Genomic DNA, 12,709 nt, shown 5'->3' on the forward strand with positions numbered 1-12,709 from the left:
TTAATTGTCGTAAGGTAGCAATCAAAAGAAACCTGTACAGCAAAATGTTCACTATAGAATCTCAGATATAAGGGTAGTCACTGCAATCATCTTTCTATTTTTCTGTATATTTGAAGTTCTTTATAATAAACGGTTGGCGGGGGGCCAGGGGAGAAGGGGTAGGTTATTGACAATAACATCTTTGCCCTGTGACTTCCCAAGGAACTTTCAAAATCTCTAGTGGGAAACACATGTGGACCCATGCTCGAACACTTACCATTTATAGCCATAAAAAAAGGAAGTCTTAAGAAAGTCTTGTCACTGAATAAAATTTGGAAACCAGACAAAAAGAAAAAAGTCTATCGTAAGCTTGCTTACCCAACTACAAAAACTTTCAGGATCTTAGTGTTCTATTTTTATTTGGTTTTACCAATATTTTGTACAGTTTAAAAAAAAATGATGCTATGTGGTATTCAAGTTACATAAATGTATAATTCCCAAACTTAATTACTCATAAATATCATGTGGGAACCCACCTACTAAATAAGACTCTCCAGAGATGATCCTTCAGAGATGATCCGAAGAGCTTGTGAATTCTTGAAGGGTGTAATGTATTTAATTTACTTACTTATTCCGTAGTTATCAAATATCAAGTGGTTTCTAATGTTTTACTCCTACAATCACAGTAATACCAACACCACCTAAGGACAGGTACATACATAGACAATTATTTCCTGAAAATAATAAGTGGTTTTTGCTTTAAAAAAAAAAAAAAAAAAAACAACTGGTGATTATGGAGTAACTGCAGCTCCAGGAGTGCCCGTGCCACCACACTCAGGGAATCTAGGGGAGATTGGCAAATCCTCCAGGGCAGTCCTGGCTACTTGAGAAGGGTAAATCAATTGGGAGTTTAGAGTTTACCTCCATAAACACAAAGGTATTACTCAAAAGGGCCTCCTTGAGTCACAGCTCTGAAACTGGCTCTTACTGTCTTGATGTCTCCTGCTGCTAGTAAAATTCAAATCTGGTGGCTGGCTTGGCATGAAGCTCCAACAACAGGTTCTCAAACTTAGTTTCTCAAACTTAGTCCTAGACTTCAATTTTCAGGCATCTGCAAGTACAATACATTTTGGTTTAAATGTGTTTCCACTTTGATGGTAATTTACAAGTAAGGCAAATGCTTTCAGGCTCATTTGAACAAGTCACCTTATAGCCATTCAATTTCAGGACCAGCAGGCTTACCTTTAAGATCAACCTGGCATAAGGTCACTGCCCAAAGAAACTGAACCAGCGCTTCTCAAAATACCGGCAGAATCTGTGAACATACTCCCAGGGTTCCCTTGAATTATTTTTTTTAACTTTAAATGTTTACATAGTGTTTAAAGTTGACTTAGAGCACACCAACACCAGTGCACATCACCAAGACTGGCCCAGCACTCAACAAAAATTAAGGCCACAGCACCCAGTTATTTCTGAAAGGTCTGCCCAGAACGTGCCCCCACAACTTGGAGCCTTCCCCCAGAGCAATAAGAATCAATACTTTACCTTTTATTTTATTGATAGAAACTAATATTCTGGGTCTCAAGAAAACGTTCAGAGACCATTAGTCGCTCCTCCCTCACAGCAGATGGAACATGTGAAGTGAGCACTAGAGATGGGGAGTGTATTAATGGAGGTCACAGAGCTACTAAGCAGTAGACAAGCTACTAAGCAGGAGACACAAAACTAGAACTTCAGCTTCCAACCCATCTCTAATTACCCGACTGAGTAGGGACCCTAGAGGCTTCATTCCCCACCACGGTCACCCCCAATCCCATTTCCGCCCTCTCCCGGTCCCCGACCTCCCGCGTGTCCTCTCCAAGTCGGCCCGCCTCGCTCCACTCCAGTCCTTCACAAGCACTGCAGACGACCACGCCTGCTGTTCCTGGGCCTCCACGCCCACAAACCCGCAACCCCAAAACCGCAGGTAAAGCCGAAAAGTCCGGCTAACTGGGAATTTCGCTCCGCGGCGCATGCGCCACACTAGGTCGGCGCAGCAGTGACGTCACGCGAGGCGCCATCTACACGCGCCCAGGGCCTGCGACCCTGGCGGTTTGCTGGAGTGTATCCGTCTGTCGCCTTCGCTTACCTCGCGGCCTCTCGCACTAGGAACCTCTCTTCCGCAGACTTTGAGGAGAGATGCTTTAGTGGTCCAGGGTTACTGAATTAAGTAGAAAGAGGGAAAGAGCGCGACACTTGAAGAGACGTCATCAGAGAGCACCGGAAGCGGCCCGAGAATGAAAAGTAAGCGGGGTTGAAAGCTACAAAATTGAAGAGGGGTTGGGTATTGAGGGTCCGGGGCCAGATGCTGATGCATGCAAAGGGTAGCTGCGGAGTTCTAACTGAAGTGACATGGTAATTGTTCCACTTTACATAAGTGAAACTGAGGGGCTGGTTAGTCTCTGAGCTAAGGCTTGAGATCAGTCCTGGAGATTACTTGGGGGATAGGGGTTTCTCATGATTTTGTTATAGAGCAACCCCGATATTAAACGGGTTCCTGGCTGTGGGTCCTCACCCGCGCGCTTTAAAGGGACTTATGAATACTCTACTACAGACACACGCAAAAGGGTTAATAAAAGGTTTATTTACAAGAGAAAAAGAAATAAGGAAAATGTACAACTCAGGGAGAAAATAGGGAAATAAAGTCTTTAATGCGTCCTACCCGATCCGACGACCTGGAAACCCCAAAGTCACTCTCAGAGCTAGACGGACGCCGCGAGCTGGCCGAGGGCCCCAAAATGGAGAGAGCCCCCAAAGCCCACGTGTTTGCCTTTTGTATCCACCTGGCTGCTTAACCCCACCCTCAGGTCCCAGCCACCTTCCCTTTGGTGGTGATGGGATTTGGAGTTCCCAGTGTCTTTGGCTTTGACCTGGGGTGGGGGTGGAGTCCACAAAGCCTGTATGAAATTTGCTTTGGGACTGCCTTTTCCCCCTAACAATTTGTGATGCTAGAGGCGGGCCCACCTTTGACCCGACTTGGCCACTACCTTCCCGGTGACCGTGGTCAAAGCCCATGCTTCTTTCTGCGACCTGGTTTCCTCTTCAGTAAGGTACTGATAATGATGTCTGCCCAGCCTGCTCTTCTGTGAACGACCTTTGACTAGTTAAAGCGCTGGGAGCATGTTGGGGAATGCTGTCACTAACCCAAAGCTTTAGGAGTTGCGTGGAGGAGAGGGGAGCCGATACCCAGGATAGTTATAGATAGGTCGGTGTAGATACAATTAGGCTTTGGATCACAATTTTGAGTTCCATTCCTACCTCTCCCTACCCAGATGTCTAATCAAGTTATATGTGTCAGCATAGCTGAGCTTCAATTTTCTTGTGTACAAAATGGGAATCATAACTACTCTGAAGACTTGTTAGTATTGAGATAAAATATATATGACTTTTAATCAGGCGCATGGCAAGTAATGAATGCTCAGTAACTGTCAGGTGTCTATTATTAACAAAAAGACTTACAAGACTAAGGCTAAGCAACTGTGAGAAGTGAAGTACAGTTATTCATGGGGCCCCAGGCCATGCAAATTATTCTGTACAAATTAGTTTTAATTCCCACATCCATTTGAGGGAGAACTGGACTCCAGGCTTGTTCAGATATACTCAGCGAAGCACAAGGGATCGGAGGTGGAATCCACAGAGTATAGTATAAGCCAAATTTTCTAGTCTTTTGGCTTGTAAACCAGACCTTTGTCTCGTTCATATTCCATTCACACCCATATTCTGTCCCCAGTGCTGCAGTTTCCTTCTCCAGACAAATAAGAAACAATAGTGTGGAAGTTTTTAGAGGTTGAAACTACATTGATCGATATATGTTTTCAGTTTGAAAAAAGGTCTACTGTGTTTTATCAGTTTAGCACAGCATCAATTGTATGGTATATCTTAACTTTAATAGATACTAAAAGGAGGGAAATCCTTTTTTCAAAGCATCTTACAGTCAACAAAATATAATATTTCCAACTATTTGCATCTTGGAAAGCTCTGTCACATAATTTTCAAATGAGTTACTTCATTAGGCAATGGCGCAAGCTTCTAATATAGTATTTAAAATCTGTGCAATTCCAACTCTGATCTGCTGGCCTGTAATAGAACTGCAGAATCTGGGAATCTGCCCAAGAATCACCATTTTAATAAGATCCCAGAGATTCTTACACATATTAAAGTTTGAGAAGCACTGTTTTAAAGCATACCATTGGAACTTAGATAGATGTGACTGGAGAGTCAGATAAGAGACACCCAAGAAAACTTTAAAGCTATGCTTTTTATATACCGCATCTTCTCCTGTCTCGGATAAGTGTTTATATTCATAGTTTAAAAAGTCTTGGGTCTTCTGACCATACCCAGCAGGAACTGATCATTTCATGTTTGCTTTCTTTCAATTCCCAGATGTGGTCTACCATGCCTTATCCCAGCAAGAGACACAAGAGTTCGATGTTAAGGTACAGTGCCAGAGGTGATGGGTCAGTGACTGTTAAGCCTTTAGTGTTGCTTTAGATTGTCTTTCTCATGTCCTGCTCCTCATTTTCCCAGCAGATTTTTTAGACTCAGTCAGGGTCTCTGTTCTCATGGCTTGTTTCCATATACTGCCCTCCTTCCTATTGTGCCAAAATGGAGTTTGGTTATCTGGGACTTTTTTTTTTTTAAGATTTATTTTATTTATTTATGCATACAAGAGTTAGGATGTAGGCCAGAGGTGCAGGGGGGGATGGGGGGTGAGAAGATTTACCAGAGACAGAGTGGGGAGCAGAACAGGTGGATTGACTGAAATACACTGCTGAGAGGAGCAGCAGGTGAGAAAGGAGAGGTCTGCTGCACCATGTAGGTCAGCTCCCTGGCTGGGGTTCAAACTCATGCTGCAGTGACTGCCAGTAGCTTCATAGTGCTGAGATTTAACCCCTTGCACCACGAAGGAGGCCCCTACCTGGGACTTCTAGATCTTGTGTCCCCCGCCCCATGTAGGGGCCTATACCCACCCAAAGCCTGTCCTGATTGTCACTGTCATGTGACCTTGACACTGTGCTGTGTCTTCAGGCTGCAAACGAGCCTTGCCAATATGGCAGAAACTCCACTGGTGACTCATAATGAGGACAAAGTCTTGAAGTCTAGATTTTGAAAAAAATAATATACCTTGATTTGGCTTCTCCATGAAAGAGGAGCCACTTAGGTATTTAAAAGAATCAAATAATGTTCTCCTCATAGTAATAATAATGACGGTAATGATTTTGGGGTCTAACATACAAAGCTGGAACCAACTGCCTGCCTTCCTATGAGCAGCCATGAAGATTATGTGATCACATTTTTATCTCCCTCCCCTGCTTCTGCCATGAAGGGGAGAGCTTGCTTACTGTTGATAGACTAGCTTCAGGGTGTTTACAAACTGGTTAGTGCAACATGGGTCCAGGAAGTGACCCAGCAATGAGATAGGAAAGTGCTGCCCGGGGCTGTGGCAGAACTCAGGCACCTGTCTGAGTGAGGAATAGACTGGTGGAGCGCCAGCTCGAGAGGCAGTGGAGTTCTCTTCAGAGTCACGCACCATCATGACAGGTGTTTGCTCAGAAGACCCCCCTTCTGAGGGCATGTGCCCAGTCACGGTCACACAAGGCCTCACTCTGTGGGAGCAGGGCTGAGATACCCTGACAGCCCTTTCCCCACAGTGATGTGGGTGCAGACTTGGAGAGTAGCCGTACTGCACCCACAGGACTAGAAACCCAAGTCAAAGGGATTGTAAGGTGGATGCAGTGTCAGAATTTCTGCCCCTGAGGCTCAGCCCACCCCAAAACAACTGTTACATATTCTCTGTGGTGTTGGGTGCGCTTCCTCCAAGGCCATAGCTGGAATCTACTCTGAGCTTGTCTTCAGCTGGTCATGACTGTTTAAATATTGTCATACATTCTTCAGCTTTCCTTCCTGCCATCTTTGCTTCCTATAAAGTTGAGGGATTTTTTTTTATATCTTCATCGGAAACAGGGTAGAAAGCCAGCGTTTGACCTAGCTGGTTTGTGTGACAGTCACGAATTGGCATTTGAGTGTGACTTTCACATCTGGACAGCTGTTGCTGGTAAACCCTGGCAGATGGGAGATTGTGTGAGCTTCGGGCGGTAGAAACGTGGGTTGGCAAACACAGCCCAACTGCTGCAGCAGTACTGAGGGAGCGCCTGGAGTCCCTGATTGCCCCAACCAGAGCAGTGAACACTATGCTGCCTTGTCCCCACACAGCACCCAGGAACCCAGCGGGCTGAAGCCTTTGTGAAGGCCTTTCTGAAGCGCAGCTTGCCTCACATGAGCCAGCAAGCCCGTGAGGACCAGCTGCAGCGCAAGGCTGTTGTTCTGGAGTACTTCACACGCCGGAAGCGAAAGGAGAAGAGAAAGAAATCCAAAGGGCTCTCCGCCAGGCAGAGACGTGAGCTGCGGCTCTTTGAAATTAAACCAGAGCAGCAGAGGTAAGTTCAACCTTTCCTGCCCTACTACCACTGAAACTGAATCTTCCTGGTCTGGGGGAGGACTTGAGAAGCGAGTGCCTGCCTGGCAGCCCCTGCTCTGCTTGAGCTAGCGAGTCCCTCCCGCTTCTGCCACAAGGGGGCAGCCTGCCTTTACCGTTCAGACTGTGTTTGGGTTTGGTTTTTAATAGCAAGGCGCTGTGAGACTCTGTTTGGCTTCTGTCCTAGCCTTAACTAATAAGACCCGTGCCATAAATGAGTCTGTTGCCCATGGCAACAGGCTGTTTTGTCTTTCAGCTTTCTTAGAAAAAGAGGAACTGATATTTCTTAATATATATCACTTTGTAGCTTTTAATAGCATTAGACAGAATCACCCAGTGGGGTTCTATTGCCAAAGTACGTGCTGCCCACATGTTTCGGAAGTTTCTGATAGGGGCACATCCCTCTCTGTGGGAGGATGTGTTCCTCCCCCTGGCTGACTCTCCATCCTTCTTGGCATTTGCATTTCTTAGTACCGTTTTGTAGGCTTTTCTTCAAGATCTGCCAAATAGCCTCCCACATCCCACAAGACAAGTAAAGTCTGTCACTTTGTCCATGGCCCCTCTTGTGAAAGCAGCTGGGCTTTGGATGGAGGAAGGATCTGCTGCCTTTCCCCAGGTTTGCCTTGCTGTTATCGCCACCAGTACAGCCCACTTAGGTTTGAGCTTAAGGTTCTCATTGCTTTAACCAGCGGCTTCATGTAAGTGAATTGATTCCCCACAAGACACCAGGAGAGTGATAGTGGCCCCAAGGAAAGCCTTTAAGGCCCTTTCAGCCCTCCCCTTCACTTCGCCACCTGCTCACTCTTCCCCAGACAGAGCTGTTACCTTACACGAGGACTTGCTTAGAACTGCCTTACTTAGAGGTTCTACTTCCTATAATAAAGCCTCCAAAAAAAAACAGTGGTTTAAATACGATTGCAGTTTATTTCTCCCTGTGAAAAGCTGTCCAGATGGATGCTGTCCTGGGATGGCAGGCAACTCCACAGCTGTCAGAGACCCAGGCATTGAGTTCTGGAATGCATCCTCGCTGCTCCACCACCTTCAGATGTTGCCTTGTGGCCTGAGATGTCTACTTGAACTCCAGTTGTCATGGCTACATTGAACCACCAGGGAAAATGAAGGGGCAAGAGAAAACACCTTTCTTTTCTCATTAGTGGAAACTTAGGCTTTTGAGGTTTCTACCAATGAGGAGACTGAGATTTAAGGAGTGAAGGCCCTTGGTTTTAGTCGGGCCATCCCAGTAAAACTAGGATTTGCGCCCAGTTCCCCATGACCCCAGATTCTGGTCCTTGCACTGTGCTCTTTGACCATTATAGTCCCAGGTTCACATAGCCTATCTTTACCTTTTTCTTACTCTGCCACAGATACAGTCTTTTTCTCCCGCTACATGAACTTTGGAAGCAGTACATCCGGGACCTGTGCAATGGTCTCAAGCCAGACACGTAAGTTGCATTTCTGAGGCTTTGTCCTTTGGGGGCAGAACTCGAGTCTGATGATCACTACAAATGTGGCTTTAGGAGCCACCTGTCTGCATTGTCTGACTGCAGGCATTTATAAACCTGCTTGCTTCCCTCAGAACTCTATCATTTAGGGCTTCTGTTTACCCTCTAGGCAGCCACAGATGATTCAAGCCAAGCTACTAAAGGCAGATCTTCATGGCGCCATTGTTTCAGGTAATTTGTCTAAGAGCATGTAGTCATCTGGATGCCCGTGTTGTCACTCTGGCAACAGAGCACTGTGCTGCAGGCTTGGGTTCTATGCCAGCCACTTTCCCCACATCAGCAGCACTTAAGATGCAAGATGCCTATAGCCCCTTCTGACCACTTGTTGAACACTCTAAGTGGTTTCTGTGCTCTTTCCCCACATAGGGACCACTGCTGGCATCTCAGGGTACAGCAGCTGCTGGCACTCGCCCTTAGTCTGGAATCTTGAACAGAAAGTCCTTTTCTCTAGCTCCCAAGTTGTTGTCTCCAGCACAGACCACTCCCCTAAACTCCTGACTCCTTTGTCCAGCTGTCCACTGCCACCTGGATGTCCGTTGGCTCAGTGGGTGTCGCAGGCTTACTTAACCAAACAGAACTCAGGCCCCCTTCTCAAACCAGCCCTCCCCGAGGCACAGGTCATGATACCACTGTTTACCATGGCTGTTTAGGCCAGAAACCTAGGAGGTATCTACATTTCTTCTTTCCTAATTCCCCACCTCCAATCCATTAGTATGTTCTAGCACCTGGATCTCAGCCACCATCATCTCCCCTGGATGTGGAAGCTCCTAACGTCTCCCTGCTAACACTTCCTCCCCTGCCAGAGCAGCCAGAGCAAAGGTGTTAGAACAGGAATCAGATCACGTCCCTTTTGCCTCCTTAACTGTGATCTAAAAGGCTTCTCCAACTCCTTCGGCACTAAGTCTAACCACACAGCAGTTCTTCCTGCCACAGGGCCTTTGCCTTTGCTCTTTCCCTCTGCCCAGAGCGTTCTGTGTGATCATAGGCTGACTCCTCATGACTCAGTTCCCTGCTTAGATGTCACTTCCACGGTCACTAAAGGTGACCCCCTTTATCCTGTCCCAGTTTTCTTTATAGCATTTATCACTATCAAAAAATATAAGTTGTCTGTATTTTCAGAACACCAGCTCCATGAGAGCAGGCCCCAGGACTGCCTCGTTCACTGCTGTGCCCAGAACCTACTTAGAACAGTGCCAGGCACATGACAGGTGCCATTGAGTGTCTGTTGACTACACTGTGACATGGTCAAGGGGCAAACAGCCTGCTGCCCACAGTACCAGTTACTCTGGGTACCCTGTACCCAGATGATCCCACTCCAGTCAGAGCAAGGGGGATGTGGGATCCTGGTGGACAATGTTTATTTTGACCCTCTAAAGAGGCATGGATCCACCAGAGCAACCTGAATGTGGGCCCTGGTGGTGCTGGACACAAGGGTGACATCTTGGCCCCAGCATCCTGGCCAGACCCCTATGGCTTCAGGCCTCCAGAGAACACTGCTGCCATCAGAGCACACAGGCTACAGGAAAACCTGATTCTTGGGTAGCGTGGTCCCTGCCCCTCTGGGTGCCCTGTCTTCCTCTGCTGGCTTGAGGGTGGGACCAGAACCCCCACAGCCTGGTTGTTCGCTGCTTCCCAACACCACGGAAGCCTGAGCCTTGAATTCCTTTTTCCTTTGCAGTCACAAAATCCAAATGCCCCTCCTATGTGGGTGTTACGGGAATCCTCCTACAGGAAACAAAGCATGTTTTCAAAATTATCACCAAAGAAGACCGGCTAAAAGGTACGGGACTGTCCTTGAGGACGCTGTGGGCTGTGGCCCCCACCTGTTTCGTCATCCCTTGCCTCATGCTTCTAAGGTTCACTTTGGCCTCTCAAGTCAGCACCTGTAGCAGGTAGCTGCTCACCCTACAGCCTGCAGACTGTCCCCTGCCCCTATCCCTCTCCCAAGGCATCCGAAGTCCATCAGCCGCCTTGGGCACTCAATGTCCAGGGGGAGGGAGGGCTGCTGGGCTGCCCCTCCAGACGTCTGGGTCTGCCTCCAAGATGGGGGCCTTCACCCACCCAAAAGCTACTACCTCCCAGAGGAATATAGTAAACATAAGTTGGGGGGGGTGGGGATAATGTCACACTGTCCCTGGAGAGCTGAGAGCTGTACCCTTGGTGGTGACCCTTTGTGATCCAGGAAAGTGAATACAAGTGCATCAGTCAGAAATCCCACCCCCAGCCATGCCCATGGGCCCAGAGATCTCGAAACCACAGTTACAGGTTTTTGTTCCTTTAGCATTCAAGTTGTGCGTGTGTAGGGGGAGGTTTGCGGCTTCACGTCCATCCCCTTGTACATTCTTCTGCTCTCATTTTAAACCTCAGAAGGTGGTGAACAAGTTTCCCCACTGAGCATAAAACCAAGAGTTCATCTGAAAGTTATGTGGGGAAACCTGTTTCTGGAAGTTTAGTTAACAGCCTTTGGCCCTGAAAATTAGATGTAACATTTAAAATGTAAAGAAGCTGGCTGCATGTCACAATAACCCCTGTAATCCTGGTGCCGCTACTTTGTGCGTTCCCCCATTGCTTACCAGCTTCTTTTTTAATACAGACTTGTTATAAATGACATTCTGCAAAAAAATCAACCAGAATTTTCTTCCTCATCCTTTTTCTCCTGCCTTCTTTCAGTTATCCCAAAACTAAACTGCGTGTTCACCGTGGAAATCGAGGGCTTCACTTCCTACATTTACGGGAGCAAATTCCAGCTCCGGTCTAGTGAGCGGTCTGCAAAGAAGTTCAAAGCAAAGGGGACAATTGATCTGTGAGCTCCTGCCACCAGATCCCAGCTTCCAGCGAGGCATGAGCAGCTACTTCCAACTAGAGACCACCTCCAGCCCATCCAGGTGGAGCCAGGCCATGGAGTCACCCAGGAGAATCAGCAGAGCCAGGAGGTCCGGGAGGAGGGCGGGTCTGAGGTTGGTTCTGTGTTCTTCCTGCAGAGAGAAGACAGCGGGGTTAACACTGGTTGATGAGCAGTGGGATTATCAGGTTTTCATTTCTTCTTGGTACTTTCTGTTTCTGAATGTTGTATGATAAATCCCTTGTTCATGTCAAAATGAAACACACGTGTTGGTATAAACGCCACTGAAAGGAACATCTCCTGCAGTGCAGGTGGGTGGAGGGAAGGGGAACCCAAGGTGGCACCTGTGTCAGAGCCTGGGGGTGCTGAGGGACCCTGAAGGTTCTCGACTTTGGCGAAGGAAAGAATTCTCCCGGGAGTCAGTCTGGGTGAGTTAGGAGTGAAGCTTTATTGCACGTGAGAGGACACAGTGAGTGGGGGTTGGCCCAGGGGTCTGAAGGCGGCTGGTTTAAACACTTGCTTAGCGCGAGGGGGCCGGGGCCCACAGATGAGATCCTGAATCCCACTGTGCCTTCACATCTGACGGTGAAGTAAGGCAGTTCTGCAGTCTCAGGTCTCACACCTTACTCTGGAATGTGTATAGACTTTTTTTCCCCCAGTCCCTGGATAGGGGCGGGGGCTGCAGCCTCTGTGCTAATTCCTGTTCCTGCTCACCCAGATGGATCATGCTTTTTCGTACACTCTGTAACTCCTGCTTTCAGAGCTGCGTCTCCAGGTCAGGGGCATGGAGCATCTGTGGCGCCTGCCTTTAGATCACATGTGCTGAGGAACTCTGGCCTAGCTAAGGCTTTATTTGCTGTTTCAAGAAAGTTGAAGAAAAGTTACTGGTGAAGTTGCCTGGGCTTGTCCACCTGGACCTGGAGCCAGCATGGGTCACTGACATGCTTAGTGGTCACTCCCATCCAGCTTAACCCCACTGCAGTGTGCTCCTTCTAGAACCTGTTAGACTCCAGAGAAAAATGGGTTGCAGAGAAGATAAACTGCAGCCCTTCCTGGATCTGACCCACTAGGAAGCCAGAGCCCCCAACAGCGGGCCCAACCTCTTATTTCCACTGTTGCTGTCAAAAGGCTTGACTCTTCCATCTGCCCAGCCCACAGGCCCGCGGGCCAACCACAAAGCCCCTCCAGGCAGGGCCCAAGGAAAAACCGGCCAGGGCCAGCCTTCCAGGGACTGGTATTAGAAAAGCCCCGAGGATCAGGAGACCCTTCAGCCCCTTTTCCTTTGATGAGTAAGTGCTTTCTGACCGGCATAGTGAGGGCAGAAATGCTTCCCGGTGACGAACTGTGGCCAGTTCATGTGCTTTTCTTTTCACTGCGGGGGAAGCAGCAATACCGAAGGCTTTGCTTTCTCGGTATTTACCAGCACGACTCCACCCTAGTAGAGAACACCATTTGAAGAGGGAAGTGTGAGCACTGACTAGCACAGGAGAGCGGAAGGCCTAGCTCTCTGGCACCACGCTCCCAGGCTCACAGTGCACTCACGTCACAGGGGCCAGACCCGGGCTGAGCCTGCTTCTGTCTGTGCTCGGTGTCTGCTGCTCACGGGATGGCTCTGAGTTGGCATGACTGCTCTCCCCATGCAGCCCGGGCTGCCTGTGCTGCAGAGCTCACATCCCAGCACCCTTCCAGGGCCACCCGGCTCATGACTCTGCCCACGGCTATGGCCTCCTTGTTCTGCCCAAAGGAGACTTGACATGCTCGCATGCCCAGAGCCTCACTGCCTAAGGGGTAGAGCTGGCACTCAAACTCAAATCAGGCTCCAAAGCCGCGCATGCACTGAGGGTGGCCACAAGGATGAGGCCGCAGCTCTGA

General features: G+C 48.3%; 1 protein-coding gene across 1 annotated transcript; it reads left to right on the plus strand.

Annotated features, from left to right (window-relative positions):
• Positions 1-2,027: 2,027 nt before the first annotated feature.
• On the plus strand, positions 2,028-11,871 carry POP4 (POP4 homolog, ribonuclease P/MRP subunit). The gene is made up of 7 exons (XM_037516339.2): positions 2,028-2,262; positions 4,402-4,454; positions 6,232-6,455; positions 7,858-7,935; positions 8,105-8,166; positions 9,674-9,775; positions 10,666-11,871. The coding sequence occupies exons 1-7, from the start codon at positions 2,256-2,258 to the stop codon at positions 10,800-10,802; spliced, it is 663 nt and encodes a 220-aa protein (XP_037372236.1). The 5' UTR covers positions 2,028-2,255; the 3' UTR covers positions 10,803-11,871.
• The last annotated feature ends 838 nt before the right edge of the window (positions 11,872-12,709 follow it).

Source organism: Talpa occidentalis, unplaced genomic scaffold, assembly GCF_014898055.3.
Source record: "Talpa occidentalis isolate TD23 unplaced genomic scaffold, MPIMG_talOcc4v2.1 talOcc4.17, whole genome shotgun sequence".
In the NCBI taxonomy this organism is placed as follows: domain Eukaryota; kingdom Metazoa; phylum Chordata; class Mammalia; order Eulipotyphla; family Talpidae; genus Talpa; species Talpa occidentalis.